General features: G+C 34.1%; 1 protein-coding gene across 1 annotated transcript; it reads right to left on the bottom strand.

The window, feature by feature from the left end:
- Positions 1–1,953: 1,953 nt before the first annotated feature.
- Positions 1,954–19,587, bottom strand: LOC134263116 (caskin-2-like). Its single transcript, XM_062745426.1, has 8 exons — positions 19,345–19,587; positions 12,510–12,704; positions 12,137–12,247; positions 8,131–8,232; positions 7,478–7,616; positions 5,554–7,293; positions 4,244–4,307; positions 1,954–3,996 (listed from the first exon to the last, which is right to left on the bottom strand). Exons 1-8 carry the CDS (start codon positions 19,570–19,572, stop codon positions 3,888–3,890), a joined length of 2,688 nt encoding a protein of 895 aa, XP_062601410.1. The 5' UTR covers positions 19,573–19,587; the 3' UTR covers positions 1,954–3,887.
- Positions 19,588–20,731: the final 1,144 nt, after the last annotated feature.

The following is a 20,731-nucleotide window of genomic DNA, read 5'->3' as shown; positions in this document are numbered from 1 at the left end:
GCTATATCCGTTATTCAGATAAACAGTAACAATTTTAAGTACTTATAATTAGTTGCCCGTAAAGTTGACTTGATATTAAATAATTTATTTTTAACCCCACAAATATAGATCTTTAACCCCACAAATATAGATCTTTAACCCCACAAATATAGACCTTTAACCCCACAATATACCATTTGTTTGAATTCCTAATGAAACCTCTCAAGTCACCACTGTACTATTAATAACCCCACAAAGCAAAATTATAACCCCGCACCTTCCGTAAAATGCACAATGTACCTCTCAACTGTATAGCTGTCCGTCCGTCCGTCCGTCTGTAAACTTTTCACATTTTTAACTTCTTCTCAAGAACCACTGGGCCAATTTTAACCAAACTTAGTCCAAAGCATCCTTGGGTAAAGGGGAATTTAAATTGTTAAAATCAAGGGCCAAGACCCCTTCCAAGGGGAGATAATCAAGAAAATACGAAAATAGGGTGGGTTCATTAAAAAATCTTCTTCTCAAGAACCACTGGGCCAGAAAAGCTGAAATTTATGTGGAAGCATCCTGGGGTAGTGTAAATATTAAATTGTTAAAATCATGACCCCCGGGGGTAGGGCGGGGCCACAATAGGGAATCCAAGTTTTACATAGAAATATATAGAATAAATCTTTAAAAATCTTCTTCTCAAGAACCACTGGGCCAGGAAAGCTGAAACGTATGTGGGAGCATCCTTGGGTAGTGTAGATATTAAATTGTAAAAAACATGACCCCCGGGGGTAGGGTGGGGCCACAATAGGGAATCCAAGTTTTTTATAGAAATATATAGAACAAATCTTTAAAAATCTTCTTCTCAAGAACCACTAGGCCAGGAAAGCTGAAACTTATGTGGGAGCATCCTTTGGTAGTGTAGATATTTAAAAATTGTTAAAATCATTACCCCCGAGGTTAGGGCGGGGCCACAATAGGGAATCCAAGTTTTACATAGAAATATATAGAACAAATCTTTAAAAATCTTCTTCTCAAGAACCACTTGGCCATGAAAGCTGAAATTTATGTGGGAGTATCCTTGGGTAGTGTAAATATTAAATTGTAAAAATCATGACCCCCGGGGGTAGGGCGGGGCCACAATAGGGAATCCAAGTTTTACATAGAAATTTATTGAACAAATTTTTAAAAATCTTCTTTTCAAGAACTACAAGGCCAGGAAAGCTGAAACTTATGTGGAAGCATCCTTGAGTAGTGTAGATATTAAATTGTTAAAATCATGACCCCCGAGGTTAGGGCGGGGCCACAATAGGGAATCCAAGTTTTACATAGAAATATATAGAACAAATCTTTAAAAATCTTCTTCTCAAGAACCACTTGGCCAGGAAAGCTGAAATTTATGTGGGAGCATCCTTGGGTAGTGTAAATATTAAATTGTAAAAATCATGACCCCCGGGGGTAGGGCGGGGCCACAATAGGGAATCCAAGTTTTACATAGAAATTTATTGAACAAATTTTTAAAAATCTTCTTTTCAAGAACTACAAGGCCAGGAAAGCTGAAACTTATGTGGAAGCATCCTTGAGTAGTGTAGATATTAATTTGTTAAAATCATGACCCTCGGGCGTAGGGCGGGGCCACAGTGGGGAATCCAAGTTTTACATAGAAATATATATAGAACAAATCTTTTAAAAAGATTTGCATTTCCCAAGTTACTCAGGTGAGCGATGTGGCCCATGGGCCTCTTGTCTTATATTGTGACCCAAAAATCCCTCAACCCCCACCCATTCCCCAGTTAAGCTGCAGAATTTCCCTATAGCCCTGATAAATAAAACTATATACATATATAGTCATAAAGTGTTGTCATTTTAATTATGACGTATAAAAGAAAGGAATGTATTGATAAAGAAAATTGCTCCCAATGTCCCCAATTTTCAAAGTGGACATTTCTAGATAAAATTCCCATTACAGATAAACAACACTGTAAATTCTGAGACATTTATTTTATTTGTATACATCTTTGATGAGCTGTATGTTTGGTACAGCTTTGTATTAAGACAGTAACAATAACATAACACAAAATAACAAACTCCAAATGCTCCTGATAGCTTCACAGCATTCTCTCAGGTGCTGAATATTGGGATTATTACAATTTTGGCATTTATCTCCCTTATCTTTAAAACTACCAGAATTATATCCCCTTAACATAATAAAATACTCTCAGGCACTTAAATAATGACAGCATAGTAAATATGAATGTAGGAAGTGAGTTAAAAATCTATATAAATAGGAATATCTGTCTAATGTCATGTCCAAAGAGGATCTGAATTGTAGTCTTGAAATAGTACAGAAAAGGTAACATTTCAATATATGTATAAATAGAAAATATTGATAAAAACAATATTTAAGTTTTTTTATTTAGTAAACAACAAAGGTAACGAAATAAAAACCAATAATTCAGTTCAGACTTGTCTATTTAATTCTTGTATGAAATGATTATATTCTTCATATAAAACCTATTTTGTTGTGTGACAAAAGCTGGTGTCTTTGAAGTCATTTTTAGACATAATTCCCTTAAAATATTTATTGCTGATGATCTCTTTTAAAAACTGACCAGTGGTGCTCAACTTATAATGTTCAGCTTAAGTAGCTCATAAAATCCATGTTCCCTGAATTATGTTGAATATGCAGTAACTGTTACACTAACTGAAAATGTTTCAAAAGAATTGGTGTACGAAAATAAGGCTAGAATGACCGTTATAGCGACTACACACTCTAATTTCCTTATAGCTAAATTACCACCACTATTCTCAATAAGAACTGAATATAACCATTGTGCATTCCAAGATCATAACTAACATTATTATGCCAAAGATTATGTCACAACCATACAATCAAACAGTGTCAGAACTTATTGCAAAATGGCTGAACATTGAGAGATCACAAAATACAGAAAGATAATATTTTATAGGATTAAATGAAACTTAACCCTTTTATAAGTCCTTCTGAAAATCATTTTTTAGAAAAAAATAACATGACAGGAATAAACAGATCTTAGATGGTGCCATTTACTGCAATAGCATTATTTCCCAGAGTAAATATGCCTTAGACATTCAGTGAAATGCCGGTAGATGTGTAACAATTAACTGTACATAGATAATACTGCATAGTTCATTATTTGTCTCCCATATGAAAGTATACATATGATTAAACCTGACACTACACTGCTGAAAGAAATACTTGAAGGACAAAATTTGTCATTCAAAATGCATTTAAAAAATAACCAAACTGCAGAAAAGACCTAAATTTCTATGGAACATGAAACAAAGTCATACTTATGTGGCAAATTAAGGCATGTACATTGACACTAATATTCAAAGATCTTTAGCACAGTATAAACACTTAATATACAAGAAGATATCACAGGCACAATAAATACATTTCCTCATTGACATAACTGACTAGGTTTACAACTTAAAATAGAACATTTTAAATTAAGACATGATGCAATGGTTCAAAGCACTCGCAGAAGCACGGGGATGTTTAGCTCTATACAATATAAACAGCTTCCTGACTTTGAAATTATTTGTTTTTAAACTTCTCCTTATGAATGACATCACATAAGTATTAAGTCTGTTTCCCTAAGGAAAATACATGATGAAATTCACACCTCCTCCAATGAAGCTTTGTGATTGGCTATTTTAAACAAGCCTCACCATGTCCAGCCAATGAAATTAAAGAAGACATTCTGGTAGTGATGAGATGATGTTTGAAATGAAATTCCAGATGACTTATAATGAGAGCATAATATATAGTTTTTGAAGAGCCCCATATCTTTTTATAACTTGTTAATAAATAAGATGTTCGAAATGAAATCCTTGTTTTCTTTCCTGTCCACTTTGTTCAATGAACCGTGACAGATTCACTCGTCGATTTCTAGCTCCTCCTCCAACATTGCGTCTAATTCCTCTGTCAGGCCTTGTAACATATTGTCTATATCATTCAACACATCTTCATCCTTCTTCTTACCACTGAAAAACAAATCAGTTTAATTTCAAAACTGGACCTTATAAAGTTATTCTATAGCATTTTCCTTAAAAATACTATGAAGAATTTCACTTCCGAGACTGAGTAACAGATACATGTCTCAATTTTCTAGTTTAAATATGAAATTTGATTAGGTGTTTGCTGAAACTAGTTACCAAATGAAAACCCAACGGACTTCAGAAACTTAAGGTAAAAAATTCAACATCAGTTTTCTGATGAAATCAAACTTACATTTTTGGTTTGGTTGGCACTGGTGGTGAGGCATTAGGCTTCATAGCCACTGAGGGTCTTGGTCCTGAAATACATATAGTGGTACATTATCACCTATTTACCGTAGTTATTTATAGAATTTTTCCTATATCTGTCCCCCTGCCAAAATGAACCTTACATTACTACCTAATGTCTGAATTCTAGAACCAGGTAAGCAGTGATTAGTTACACAAACTCGGAGTACATTAGTTGAATCTACCATTATACCATATATACAGGTACTCGCCCCTAAATCAGCTGTATTTTAATTTTCAGATTAGTTTGGAATTGTCATTGTCCTGATTATCAGTAAGATTTTTGTTGCCAGAATCTGTTCCAATTTTCAGTTTAATATTCTGGGGATTTTTTTGTGTTTCAAAGAATGCTTAGGGGTATGTCATCAATATTTGATTTTTTAACAACAATTAAAACAGATATATGATTATTAAAACCTGTGAGCACTTGAGTTTTATAAATATAGATCTTCCGTTCCTTTAATAGCAAAAATATACAATCTATCTGAGATCTTACACTTTAGGTCTATGATTACATGTATCAAATGATTTCAAGACTGTCATTACTCATTAAGCTATATTAGATCTTTAACCAAAATCCCCCCTTCCCTGACCAAGTCACTAGAATGAATTTAAACCTATATTTGTTGATATTCTATTCTGTTGCTTCCTGTTAGACATTTATTTAATGCTTCCAGCCTTCCACCCAAAATGCCAAAATGTTGAGGCTTGAGCCATGTACCGTGTTTAGGCAATTTTTTTCATCAACTAAGTTCCTGAATTAAAAAGCATTTGTACAGAAAATTGTGAGAATCTGGCAAAAGCACCAAGTACCAAAGGAAGCAACGAGAGAGATATTAAGCAGATTCGTGGATATCTGTCCAATCTACGACTGCCAAAGCATTAATTCTGAGAGATTAGATAACGTGATGTGTACTCATCAGCCTTGAATTTAAATTCTTCTATCTCTAGAATATCTGCAAAAACATCATGCTGCAACCATAAAATACAGCTTTTACGAGGAAAGGGATTAGAAATTGATAGATAGAAATCTATATATAAAATTGCGTCACACAGACCTTATCTGTGTGTAAAAAGATTATCAATGAATGCAGAATTTTTACAGTATGCCACTTGTTTATATTAATGATTTCAAAATTGGCTAATGAAACTACATGCTAATATATTTTAGTGCAGAACATCCTAAATCATGAGTAATGGTTTCTTATAGTACAACAGGAGTTATGGTTCCTTATTGTAAGAGTTATGGTTCCTTACCTTTGTTTGGTGTCTTGAGGTGAGCTGGGATGCTCGGTTTCTGTGGAACACTGGGTAAGACTCGTTGATGGTTGGGGAATCCCTGTCCGTTACCCTGAGCTGGACTCTCGTTGATTGGCACTATGGAGGGCTTGGCTGGAGGTGCACGTTGTTTTATTGTTCCTACATTCTCATTGGCGAAAGGCAAGGTGTTCGAGTCTACACTGGAGGCTGACACTACAGAATCGGAACTCGATGTCGAGTCTTTTCTTTTGAGTTCATGAGAAACATGTTGAACTCTGGGAGAGGTTTGAACTTGGTCTTTTGATTGGGCAGTGGTAGTCACATGATTAAGAACAGGGGGATTCTTGGTAAAGTTTGGCACCATGGAGACTACGGGAGGTGATGGGTTCTCTTTGACTGTTTGTAGAACAGGAGCTTTATAAGTGAACGAGTTTGGTTTATCATTAGGTGTGGGGGTGGGGGGCTGCCCTAATTTTCCCATTCCCCTTAATTCACCCGGTGTTTTATCATCCTTGCTGGGGATTCCATAGTTATGAATTTTCGGAGTGATAATGTCCATGGCTATTGGAGGAGGGGGAGGGGGGAAATCTTCTCCATCAGAACTGTTCACATCCTCTGAACTCTTCTCCACTCGTTTACTGCCAAATTTGACTGAGAGACTTTGAACACAAGAAGCAAAAGCAAGTTGTTTCTGACCATCTTCTATGGACCCCCTTCTGGGAGTTTGTTGAGAAGAATTCCCAGTAGGCATTGCTGGAGTCTTCTGAGCGTTTTGATCATTATTCTGTAAGGCAGACTTGGGAATACTTCCAGCATACCTGGAGGAGTTTGTATCTTGCCTGTTGGAGATTGAATTAGTGCGTTTGGGAGGTGGAGGAGGGGGAACTTTCCGACTAGTTGGTGAATTCTGTGGCTGTTGTGAACCATTCTGATTTGAGACTGAGACAAAAACCGGTGCTGTTGTGCTGGCAGGGAACGGATGGGACATCGAAGAATGTGTGGGAGACTTTGGAGATTTAGGAGAGTTCTGCATTCTCGGTTGATCATAGATGTGATCAGATTGTCCCGTCTTCTTCAGCATCGCTGCATTGAGAAGGAAGGCTTTTCCAGGACTCATCCCCATTTCGTGATTTTTCTGTGCCTCGTATTTCTCAATGTCTATAATCTCTGGCGATGTCTCTTTGCTGCTTCGCTTTGTTTTGGCAATGATCTTGGCTACTGGCTTTGGTTTGATCACAGCTTTTGGCACCGAGGGGGCAACAATGGGAGCAGGCTGCTGTTCCATCTCCTCTTCAGCTGTGGGGGTGCTGTCTCGATCCTCCCTTACAGAAGTCGGTCCCTGAAACGATGAAATCCTAGCACCAGGCATGTCCTTCGGAGATTCTGATTGAGATCCGTGTCTTTTAACCTGAATGGCCACGACGTCCGGCTGATAGCTGGTGTTTGGACTGTGAGACACAAACTCCAGACTATTGTCACTATGCTGTGAGAATCGGTCACTCTTTTGTGAGAGACGGTCACTGTTTAAATTGTCCCCAGAGAAAGATTTCTTTGTTTTAAATGGTGAGGATGGAATCTCGTGGATGTAATCCTCCCCTGACCTTCGGGTGTGGCCCCGGGGGGGGGGTGGGTCTATTATTTCACTGTGTCCACTCCTGTCCATTGAAGAAAGTCGTTTACTGTTGGCATTGATTCTTTTCAGACGATCTATAGCCAAAGTTATTTTCTTTTGATGACCTAAAGAAAAACAAAAAGTTCAGTAAAAGAAAACACAATGAAGAGGTTACACATGTACTGATATATTGCTAAGCTCTAATGTAAAAGTTGTTTAAATTATACTGCATTTGTAAATTTACTAGATTATGAATGGTCTACTGACCTAATTTCTGTAAATTAACTAGACTATGAATGGTCTACTGACCTAGTTTCTGGATGCCTATTTCCTCCAGGTCCTCCCAGGTTATGTCCGTGACCTTGTCAAGGTCAGTGTAGCCCTGCTGTGACAGGGTGTTGTAATACTGTTCTAATCCTAGCATGTGGAGCCACTCCATCATATCGACCTAAAATCAAAAGGTCAAGGTCAGCAAGTCTTGTGTATAAATAGAAATAGAGGATCAAGACTAATCAAGTGAAAAATCTAGTTTAGATTTTATTTTAATATTTAAGTCTATTTCTAAATTTCTCCTCTGTGAGTGTTCATAAAATTTTAATATTATTATTCCTCTAAAAATAGAAGCAAAACTCATGACTGGCTTTTCTAACAGTACAAAGCTCATTTAATCATGGATCATATAGATGCAAATTCACTTGAAATTGACATTTTTTATGTTTTTTCACAAGACTACAGCACATCTGAATGAACAAATCTAATATGATTTTTTGAAAAAACAAATTCAGGTTTATACCAACAAGACATTTTGATATAGCCTTCTCTAAGATACACACTCCCTCCTTTGAACTTAGATGAAGGTTCAATGCGGCAGAACACCCTAGTTAATTACAGTTATCAATGAGTTCTACTTTACCAGCTGTATTCAAGGTTCTATGAATAATGATATAAATCATGTAAATTACGGGTTTGAAATCCGGGATCCCATCATGAATATTCAGCCGAGCTATTTCTGCCTTCAGTCGTTTCCTGTGTCCGGGCTTGGTAATCCCTATAGCAGATAAATCCTGTAATGGAAAAAATCACAATAAGCTGATATGAAACATGGGGGTGGGGTGTTAAAATTCATTTTGCCCCATCTTTGTAATTTACCCAATAATGATTTTTTTCTTTTGTTCAAAAAGTAATCACTATGGTTTTTTCCAAAATGAGAACAGGGCACAGGCACTTATTCGGAAATAAATTTTAACCTATAGTTATAAAATTATTATACTATGGCTTAAAATTTATTTCCGAAACAAGTGCTTGGAACAGGGGGTGGGATTGGGGTGAGTTCTGATAAGGAAGTGTGACAAAAAGTGTAGTTACAATCTGGTTATAATTCAGAAAATAATCACTCTACTAATATTGTGGAATTTTTTTTATGTGTTTAGCCTATGTAATGAAAAACAAATATTGTTAATTACTTTTAACAAGATAAACCACAACTACAACCTGAAACATTAAGAGAAAGAAATGCATTTTAGCCTGACCTAGCTACAGTGTTGTAATTTGTGTTCTTAGCACTCAAATGAGATGGAAGAAAAAAGCACCACTCAACATGGGGTAATAAAAACACAAAGCAGACTCATTTGTAACATCACAATACAAGACAGAAGATATGGTACACCTGTAGTTACAGAAACACACACTAATTACTCTACTTCATCACACCTTGTAGGTGGCCCGCTCATAAACGCCTTTTCTAATACAAATTATGTTTTAGCAATTTTTATATTAATTTCAAATCACTGGTACTCTGATTTTTGGGAGTTGAACTATGTTCAGACTCCCTAGGCTGTCACGCGGTTTCTAGCGCAGTAATTTTACAATGAATTATATAGAGGCCGTCGTTGTGTTTCTGTGTCGCCCAATTTACTCCCCTGTGATATTCAATACAAACTTGTATCAGTCTATATAAACTTGAAGAAACTTCCGCAATAAAAATAGTCCATCTCATTTTTCTGAATTAATCTAATTTTCATAAATGATTTGAAAGTAAATGAAATAGAATTTTATTTAACTTAATTTGAATAGCATATATTTGTCATCTTTCTTGAGAAATGACACATAAATTTTGATTTCCGTATGAAAAAAAAGTCCCAGTTTTCCGTCATTTATCATTCGGCAATCCTCGGCTGACTCCACTACGCTCCATTACAAAAAATGCTAGGTCATCCAAGGAGCAACAACTGGTCTAACTGGTTTGACAATGACGCGATTGTCGAAATATAGAGACATAAACAAAGATGTAAGGAAAGGAACGCTAAGGTTTAACCCAACTTCTTTCAATTTGTTTCAGCAATAAAGAGACAGAACGTTTCTTTAAAAAAAAAAACACTGCGGAAAATATTTATTTGCTCTGACAAGTAAAATGATCTGTTAGACTGGAAAATTTTTGTCAGACCAGATACACATGTACATGCAACTCATTTTTTTTTTACCTTGGTAAAAGGAAAAAATAATAGCATTAAAGTTTGTTGATATTCGATCACACAATTTCAAATGACATTAATTTTTTATCCTTAATTTCATGAATTTATCAGCATTCAGTTGGTCACGTGTACAACACCAAATCTGAACTTGAAAAATGTGTGTGTATTACCTTGCAGTACTACGTTATAAAATGTATCATTTGATTTTATTATATAATTAAAACAGTTAAGATTAATCAATACATGCGTATACACGGACACAATGGTATGATAATCCCAATGATCGACCTGTGAGAAAGATCGTTCCTCATGATTACAAGTATTTTTTTTCTTGTAGTAGCTCGGTAAACTATGTCTGATTTTTAATTACATTTGAATCAAATCAAAATCACAAACTTTAAGTCTCACTCGCGTGGCGCAGTTGTTGAAATAGCTTGCTCTAGATTCAACGTAAGGTGTTAATTGATCCTTACGTCGCAGGTTCGAATCCTGTGGGAAGCATTTGGAGATAAACTCTTTTGATGAGAACATATAAACCGAAATCCCATGTCGCAGTATGTGCTTGCACAAAACGATCCCTCACTACTCAATGGTTTTGAGTGCCGTGTATAGGTAAAAATTTGTACTTACATGTAGCTAAGTGTTTCAATATGATTGAAAAATTATCGAACGTAAAACAAACAAAATGTAAAGTATTCAGACATACTTACTTCTATATAGATACTACTTGAAATGAAATTTAAAATTATGGAATAACAAAACTTGATGATTAAGATATAAAGATAGATACATTTGATAAAATAGATAAGCATGGATTTCTATAAAAAATAATTATTGTGTCCGAAAATAAACATTCATACCCAAAGAGGAAGAAAAATGACAATCTAGTGTCTGGTGATGGTAACATCGAATATAAAGAGTGTTTGTTTGTTTCTTGGGACCAAATATCTTGTACACATTCGAAAGAGAGTAGGGGGCGTTTTTATTAAAATGTTTCAGAAATATAAGGGTAGTGTTTGAGTTTTAGTAATAAATGGTACTGAAAGAAGTTTAAAACCTAAGAACAAAAATAGTATTTTCGAGTTGAAAAAATTAATTTTTTGGTGATGGGGGTTTGTTTGGTTTGGTTAAATTGTTGAGGTAAGAATTAGAAAGAATTAATCCAGAACTAAACTTAACTGTTCGTGCGCAATAAATATACAGTTTTTTCAATGGATGGCACTGTAGCTCTCCGGTCTGTCAAAATCTTTTTTTTTTTCGGAGAGTTACAATTCTGCAGCTAATTTAAGAGCAGTCCCATGATCTTGGCTAATAGCTTTAAATGCAATAGAAATCATTTTTAATGTTTCGTTTTGTATCTCTAACAAATCAGTTCTAGCTGACTTGAATCTGAATGCATGAAGATGTTCCTATACTTCCTGTGAGATCTTTCAGATAACAATGTTCAACTCCCATGAGTACTTTCAGTACTTTGATTCTTTCTGGCTTTGGGATCAACATTAACTGGCATCATTAACAAACTGCTTGAAATATATGCTAGTAAGAGAAGAAGAGGAATTGTTAGGCTAAACATAGAAATATAGCTTTAAGATAATCTTCACCACTCAATGGCAGGAAAGGACTCCATAGCAGATTAATTTTGTCACACGTAGGTGAAAATTGAATTAGGCATGCCATCCAGGAGTAATTCAAACGAATAATGAATCTCCACCAGATTTAAATAAGGATATAAAACAATAGTTGAAAGAAATTAAAGACCACACACTGCTGCCCTTATGTGGGAGTTGATCACTGATTTCATCATTCAAAGTTTTTCATGTTCTGTTCAATGAAATCCTAAACAATTTAAACCCAAAACTTGAATTTACTCTGCTTCTCAATTTATACAAGACTGCAACATTTATTGAAGTCTATCATAATGTCTAATACTTATAAACTCTTCATTCAATATGTATTTATAAACTCTTCATTCAGTGTGTGTGAAGATAACTTAGCCTGACACCGGAGAACTGATAAGATTCCACCAATTTACATACAAATATCTGACAAAGATGAGAGTTACAGAGATGACCGTTCAAACTGACAGTTCTCAAGACTGACCAAATTCCACAACTAAACCAATTTACTTAAACAATCTCTGAAGGTCACTCTGACAAAACACCAGTTATCTTGTTTCTGCTTCTGTTTTACCAGAATGAAATCATTATTTCAACTTCAATGTCACACAAGACCAAGCAAGAAAACTTCAATAATAAGTGTAAAATTCTTGCAATCAGAGTAATTAATTTCAGAGTAGAAATTCTTGGAATCACTCTCTAGTTTATTAGGTATGCCATGCCACGGATATCAACGATAGTTGAGACATTGGATAATTTGCATAAGGGGAAATATTATTTTTTACACAATTTTGGACTCTTTTGCAAGTTTTGCTGGTAAATAAGGTTTGTTATTCAATATAGATATCAATTAAATATGGCTTGGTTTATTATAATCATACCTGAGGTGTCATGTGGGAGATGGTAGGCATGTCATATCCTGCCTGGACAAATAAGATACAATATTCCTCAAAGCGGAGGTCCCTCAGCCAGACTCGCATCACCTCATGGTCCTGTAAGACAGAGATGTACTCCAAATACAGGACAGATAAAAACTAGGACCATTCAATTAACTAAGTATCTAAAATATATTCCACATATTTCTGAAAAAATTTTGAATTTTTCTATTCCTTTAATTAAAATATTGTTAAAATTTGATCATGTCAACTTCTGAATAATCAAGCATAAAATATTTATTCAATTGAAAGTTGGCTATACAAGACACTCAATCAATATTGCATATACCATACTCATATATGAGATAAGTATACATACAGGCATGCCTGCCCTGAACAGTTCGGCGACGTTGATGGTGCTCATTTGTCCCGATTCCTCCAGTCGGTCGAGACTGCCCACGCTGGAACTGGACGTGCTGTGATAACTCTGTCGCGACGACACCCCCGACTCGTAACTCTGACTGGACAGTCGATTGTTGTTGTTTATCTGGACATTGGCAAAGTTATGTGGTGGCTGAAAAAAAACAACAACATAGATATAGATCATTAACCTAAATCACCGAAATCAACTTCAACTAGATATTTAGAAACTCAAAGGAAGATCAAAAACAAACCAGATATTAACTGGTAGCTGCATTATTTCATGTTTTTGCTTTATTATAAATCAAATCATATCTGGAGATTTGTAATTTGGATGCCTACCAACTGCTGTCTAATGTTTCATTGTACAGACACAGAAAAATATAAGATTAAAAATAAAAATCTCCAAAGATTCTACCATGTTCTAATAATGTTCAGTCAATTGCTGTAAATGTAATCAAAATAGAATCAAAGCCATAAAAATCAGCAAGATAACCCAACATTCTATCTTAGCAAGTGAATTTGTGCATATCCCAAAAGTGTGGTAAAAAGTATGGTAGTGAAGGTACTGGAGTTTATGTATTCACGATCTGATAACAACTAGGGGATAGTAAGATAATGTTTTCAAGAAAATGATTCAGTATGGGATATAAACAAAACCAATACTAAAAGAAGATGGTCATTACTATAACAAGATACTCAAGGAATTTCCAAAAAAATCTCATTCTTTTACCTTTACTTATATGCTAATTTTCATGTACATTATATCACAGTTAAACAGACCTGGAAAAAGCTTAACAAGGCTTGATTTTTGTAATGTAACAATTTGTTAGGCAAAGAAAATGAATATTATTGTGCAAATTACTGATTCTGTTACTTAGATTAAGAATTTCAATGATCGATTTATGTGACCAAGACTATATCTTTTGAATATTTCCACATGTACTGACAAAGTTTTGATATCAATTTGAGGTTATTTTGTAAAGTAACATCTTGTATCAGTAATCAATGTTTTTTTTTTTTGGTCTTCTCTCTCACACCATCTTTCTGGAATTCAGGAATTAGATATATCAGTATTTACCAGACACAACTCATTTACATACACAAAACCAGAAACTCATTATTACCCAAACTGTTTCCATGCCAGCTTGTCATGTTTTCTATCTGTCGTTAGCGAAGGTCCTTACTTCGTCTCTATCTCCAAACAATTAACAAGCTAATCACCTTTTCTTAAACTAAACAATGATGCTTCCTTTTGAGTGAAAAATTATTCGATAGTCTTTTTTTTAAAATGAAATTGTTGACAAAAGAGTTTTTTTTCACATAGAATTCACATTTAAAATGAAACAAATTTGAATCTGATCAGTCAGCAGAAATGCTCTATTTGCCTGGTGCCTGGGGAAAGTCTCGATATACAATTACTTGAGGAATCTTAAGTTCTCTTCCATTTCCAGGATAAAACTACTTTCTGTCTGAATTAAGCTAAAACCTCACTACATAGATACAGGAGAAATCGCTTTTAGTGGCGACATAAAAAATAAAAAAATCTATATCAAGAGAAAACTCATTTAAGGTAAGGTTTGCGTTAACAGGGAGATAACTCTTGCGAATCACCAAAGCGTTTGAAACAGGCGAATTTAAACTAGCGATGCTAAGCATCTCGGTAACGAATTTCCTCTGTCATACAGTGATACTTGATGTTTGTTGTCACTTATTGTTAGGACTAAAAACAAAGGACGTTTTCAGGAGAAAGTCTTATAACAAACCAAAGCATAGGAATCTTAGAAGATTTGAGATTAGCGTGATGCATGTGGATGAACCAATAAAGGAGGACTTGTTTATTTTCGATACGGAACGTTGCAAGTTGCACGACCATTCCGATCAGAAGAAAGTCATTGTCATTAACGCATTGTGCTGTTGTGTGTTTCTCGCTTCACCACTACACTAAAATTTTAAGTGAGAATGGGAAAGAAAAAAGAAAAGACGTGAGAGTATCCTGTAAAGTATTATGCTATATGCAGTCCGAACAGGGAAGAAAAGTCACGGTGCATTTGACCAAGTCCAATGATGATGTTGACAGTTTGATTGTTGATAGTATTTTCATCAGGTAATTATTTAACTATTCATTTTACTGAAAGTTATAAGTGATCCACTGACTACGAGTTTAAAAACGATGAATAAACGGTACAAGGATGTCAGGATGTGACTAATATCCCAACACTGCCAAAAAATAAAAATGCATTCATTCAAGAAATTATGAAGAATAAAATCCTTGCTTTTTGGGCCTAATATTTGTAACATTATTGGAACAGGTATTCAATTGTTAAATGAGGTTTGATTTTAATTAATATCTCATTTTCTAATTAATAAAAAAGAGATACAGATTGTGCATGACAAGAACTTTAATTTTCTTGATCAAGCATTTGCATTTCACTTATTCAATCTGTAAATTTTACAATAATTTCATATTGATTCTTCATTGATTATATTGGAAAGTCTTTATTCATTTCATTGAGTGAATGAAACTCAGTGCAATTCCTTATGCAGTTCCAAAAATGCAATTCCTTAAATGTTATTGTAAAAATGAATACATATGATTTCAGATCATGGGTCATTGATTGGAATAGATAAGAACCAAAAAAAAAAGTACTTCAGTGTTTCCTTAAAAGATTTGTGCCATCAATCAAAGTAGAGGTCATCCCATATCAACTCAAGAATATTACAGAAAGTTGGATGGATCAAGCTAAGATGTTGAACCAGACATGGCAAAATCAATGGAGATTTGGAGAAGAAGTTCTGACTTGTTATACCCAATGCATATATTTATATGTCTATAGATTATAGAAGTAAATTTAATGTTTAACAACATCCTATCTAGTATAAACATGCTGTTTTCCATATATTTAGAAAATATGTGTATGTGATGATTGCAGTGCATGCACTGTTCGTCCATCTTTGAATTTGTTTTCAGTAAAATAAATGTATACATCATAGGTATTAATTGAAGGTTGCTTTTGTCTATACTTACATGTAACAAGTTTCTTAAAAGGGTTTGTAGAATTGCAAGGAAATTAATACAAGAACAATTAAGATTAATATTTTCATTCATTAAATTTTGTTCTTACCAGGACCTAATATGCTCAAATAAGTATTTCTGAAAACTGATGACATAAAGCTGCAGTGAACATGTATAATTATATCTACTGTATCAATTTAAATCATGACACTTGGAAATTGTGAGGTTGTTAATTTAGTAGGAATGATAAGACCAGTTTAGTAATCTACTAAAATTTAAATCTTTCACAAACACATATAGTTTATTTTAAAATTGTTTACATTTATAATCTTTTAATTTTTTTCTGTATTTTGATTTTAAAAAGGAGAAAATTTTGTATTATTTAAATTATTATTTCATGGATATCAAGGAGATATATCTATCACTGTAGCATTGTTTCTTTTTCCCTGTTCTTGACAAATATCTATGACAGTGTTATGTCATTTTGCAGAATTTGCCTTTTCTCTGAAATCAGAAGTACTCTGTAAACTCATTAAAGTATGAATTGATGTCACTTAGAATTCATCTTTATTTTGTTCTGTCTGATATTTCAATTTAGATTCTCAGACCACCTAATCCAATGATTGAGCTAATGTCCATGAAGTGTAGAAATAGGCCATCTTTAAATAAGTGTTTGGTTGTCAGCCTCTCCAGACCGACTGACTAAAATGACCAGACTGAAAACTTTTTTTCAATGAAGGGCCGTATTTTTTTTCTTTTTATTCCTCTTATCCCCCTTAAAAAAATTTTGTTGAAGATTTTCTCACCAACCGACCCAATAATTTTACCCTGAGTCAAGAGAGGGCAAACAAACATTACTTTAAAGATAGCATTTCTACTCTTCGAAGTAAAGAAATCATTTAATTATAAAAACAGCAGCTTCGTGGATGCAATGCTTACAATATTTCACTCAAAAATGGCATACATGTATAATGACAGCCATAACTGAATAAAGATATTTTGCTACAAAGATGTCTAGAAGTTACTACATGTTGGAATAACTAAATCAGCATGAGGTCAAATTCATAGGCTTTTAATTGGTTTAGTTGCAACATGTTCTGAAGTATGTTTATATACATATACATGTACTTCTAAAGGTGTTGCAGTATAATTCATGGACAATTTCATCAGAATACATGTATTCAGATGTTAAGATTGCCATAGTATTGCCATACTAAAGTTCTTCCATGGAATAAATTTTTAGACCATCATGTAGCACAGGGGGAGTTTTATTTTGAATATTTTTGGCCAATTTATGCCTAAAAACAATATCAAAATAACATTTAGTCTTTAATATTCACCATGACAAGGTGATATCAATGTTGTCTTTAAAAGTGTAGAAAAAGCCGATTTTTATGTTCTGAACCCATAATATAGCCCCTGTTTCCATGGAAATAATATTGGGGACATACATATTTTTTTAGTTCAAATTAATGAAAATGATCAAATTAATAACTTCATGGATTTTGATGGAATCGGTAGATATGTAAAACATTGATTTTTATATTTTTGTTGCCATGGCAACGGTTTCACTTAATCAAGGAAAATTGAAAAATCTCCTTTTTTACCCAAATTTTCACATTTTTGATAACGGAAAATTAGAAGTTTAAATAATAGAAGCATGAATTGTACTAATTCAGGTCATTTTAATTATAAAAGTTTGATAATTAATAAAATAAATCAATTTTTTCAATGAAAATAATATTCGAGGCGAAATATGAAATACGTTAAATTTGGCGTCTTTTACTAAAAAAATGGGACGGGCAATATCTTTGAAAATCATATTAAATGATGAAGCTAATCTCCCTGAATAAATTGATATACAGCATGTGTGCATATTAAAAAAAATATGAGTTGGAGGGAGACGCAAACCTTACCTTAAAGGAAAATGGAAACTTTTCCACACTAGGGAGATGAATTTTAGAGAACTCTACAGCAGCAAGGTGATTTAGGAATACTGATTACAGAAGGAAAAGATTAGTTCTTCCTGCATTGTTCTGTCATGACAAACACATGTGCCAACTATGCAGTTACCAAAAAGCTGATCCTTGATCATTTCTGAACTGAACAAACAGTTCCATACAGAATTATCTAAACAATTACTCAGAATGACAAACTATAACTTCACCACTGTCCCAAAGGCTGCCCATTTCTCTTTGCTGATAGCATAATTGATTTTTTCCCTCACTCTGCAAGCTTATGATATCATTTGTCAGAAAAATATGATAATTGTATAGAAATTAAGTTCTTTTTTTTTCTTGTCAGAGATTTTCCAGGTGCAAATGTCCCAGCATACCTTCAGGACTTCCTGTGTTATAATGCCAAAGCACGATAAATTTTGAACTATTGATTATTTTCCATCATTTTACTTTTATATCAGATTTTTCATTGTAATCAGACTTTGTCAATTAGAGACTACTGTTAATGACCCAAGGTTGACAGAGTACTTCATCAATGTTTATATTGGAAGGGATTGACACATAAAAGGGGGAACTCTTAGGTCTTTAATGCCAGATTCTGATGTTGACTTTGGTTTTCACTGCTCTGAAACCCAAGCATCCTTGAGAAATAACCTTGATTCCATTCCCACTTAGTTAGACAAAGTATTGGGAAATCAATTAATGAATTCAATATGATCAATTGTTCCAATTTTAATCAAGAGCTCTGGTTAAATGAATAATTAAATTCAAATGGAGACTCTTTGAGGTGATGGGTCACAGGCTGCATTTCATTTCCGGAATTTTTGGTAATTTCCGACATTTTTTATTTTTCATTTCCGACATTTTTTTGTTTTCATTTCCGACATTTTTCAAAAACATATGTAGTACTTTTAGTAACAGATCTTAAGACTTTACTTATGATAAATTTAAAGAAAAAATCATAAATAAATCATTGAAATACAATAGCTGAGTTTTGTAAATCTATCAATGACTTGTACATAAGTGTGGTGCTGTCACTGACATTTAATTTAATGCATATTAGATGTGGTGAAAAAGTTTATGCTCATTGAACTCTTTTACCTAGACTTATTGCTCAAGAATGCTTAAATGTGTTGATGTTTTTTTTTTATTTATTTAATTTTTCATCAATATTTTGTAATAAATACTTTTAAAATTCCATCTTCACTTAGAAAACATTGAATTACCGCACAGGTAAATTCCGGAAATGAAAACAAAATTATGTCGGAAATGAAAACAAAAAATGTCGGAAATGAAATAAAAAAATGTCGGAAATGCTATGCATATTTCCGGAAATGAAATGCAGCGGGGTCACACAAAGTACAGCCCTTGTGTAATTAGTGGTCATTTTTATTGAATGTCAATATGGTCTGCTAAATCAAGGAATTAATACAACCTAACTTTGTCGGTCAGGTCTTGAGAGTTTAAATCTGAAAATCTCAGTGGGAAGTATTTATAAAGAACAATTTTTTTTCCTATACACAGTCCAGAATATATTGATTTTTTTTCTGAATAATTGAGACAATATATATCATAAGATAATTATTTAACCCCTTGCCTGATTGGGAGAACAAATATCCTAAATAGTACTGGACTAAAAAGTGGATTTACACCACCCCCCTTGAAACTTAATGACATAATTACACACACTGGAAATTTTAATTGAATTTAAAAAAAACTTTCCAGGTATTTTCTGTAATACATATCTAACTTACCAGAACCCTGTATCTGGACATCTTTTACAGTGTTTAATGTTAAGTGAGTTGTTGTTGTTTACGTACCTTAACGTTAGCGTTGGCGTGGTCTAAATGTCCTGTACTATATCCCCGTCCACTGTCGCTGCTGGCCGCGCTGTTACGATTACTGTTAGTCGGGCTTCCTTTTCCATGTCCTGCATTTCTTATGTCACTGGCAAAGGCAGGAAGCGATGACCACTCACCCACTTGTTCACCATTATGGTTAACAATCCGGCCATTCAAGTTCTGAAACGTGCAAAAACAAAACGTCATGGAAATAGCCACAGAGTCTCGATTCCTTAAAATATACTGTCGATTATCACAAAGTCAATGCATGCATTGGGAACATTCCAAGAAATTCACTTTACAGGATTCAATCAAAATACATGCTGCCTGTCCTATAAATGTTGAATTTTTTATATCATTTCATCACATCTTTTCCCATCCACTTGCATGAGATGTCAGTTAAATTTTCACAGAAATGACAAGGGAAAATCAAAAAGTTATTATCTTGTCAAAAGCAGTCCCAATACTGTTTTGTTATCACTTCCACAAAATGTAGAATAAAGCTAAGTATTTCTGATCTCTATAATGTCTTCAGAACCCAATGCCTCTAGGTCCTGTGTAACAGTTTAAAACATAATTGCATCCTACTAGAATGCTGATTGACCAATCAATAGCCTGGAAAGCCAGGAGAAACCCTCTCTGGTTCTCGGCCATGCAGTCTCAGATGTTTCATTTTTATCAATAAAGCTCTTAATACGCGGCATGGCTCATAAATACACATATCAGAATTCTATATCGCTGAGTATTGATGGATGAAATGACCATAAACAATGAATTAAACCACAAATTACCACCACTTGAGCCGACAAATGGATACAGACTCATTCTGGATCAGGTTGATACATGTTTACCTGGCCCCAAAAGAGACTCGGGAAGGGTGACTAAGACATATAAATTTCAAGTGCTTCACAAACTGGCCAATTGATTACTTCCTACCCCCAAATCCTTATATTGTAAGAATAATAGGTGGAAAAAAAATCATTTTTTTTCAAAAATAGATATCAGACTTTTGTAGTAACACAAAAGTGGAGAGGACAATTGCTAGACTGTGGAAAGAATAGCCCACCTTACTGAAAATAAGAATCATCAGTAAAGGCCCCCACCCTTTCCCCTCAGTTTTTCACCCTTAGCTGGCACCTCATTGACCTTGAATACAACATAAGCAATAAAGTGGAGATTGTTTTTCTAACCGACAAATCTCCAAAGTGAAAAAAATCAATCCTTATTTATTTGTCATATCATCAAAGTCTGAAAGTATCATCTCTTACAATGCATTACACTGTAATTGCACTTTCCTGTGTTAGGTTCATCTTTCTATCTCTGACAATGATCCAAATTTTAATGTTCTTAAAAATGCTCACATTTT

The sequence above is a fragment of the Saccostrea cucullata genome, unplaced genomic scaffold, assembly GCF_032062105.1.
Source record: "Saccostrea cucullata isolate Sc308-1 unplaced genomic scaffold, CSIRO_AGI_Scuc_v1 ctg11674, whole genome shotgun sequence".
Classification (NCBI taxonomy): Eukaryota; Metazoa; Mollusca; class Bivalvia; order Ostreida; family Ostreidae; genus Saccostrea; species Saccostrea cuccullata.
This window is presented reverse-complemented; position numbering and strand designations above follow the sequence as displayed.

Coding starts and splice junctions, on each gene's coding strand:
- LOC134263116 (XM_062745426.1), bottom strand. CDS start 19,572: ATGACGTTTTGTTTTTGCACGTTTCAGAACTTGAATGGCCGGATTGTT. Junction 12,705..19,344: donor ACGCCAACGCTAACGTTAAG/GTACGTAAACAA, acceptor GTTTTTTTTCAG/CCACCACATAACTTTGCCAA. Junction 7,617..8,130: donor GGATCCCGGATTTCAAACCC/GTAATTTACATG, acceptor TTTTGATTTTAG/GTCGATATGATGGAGTGGCT.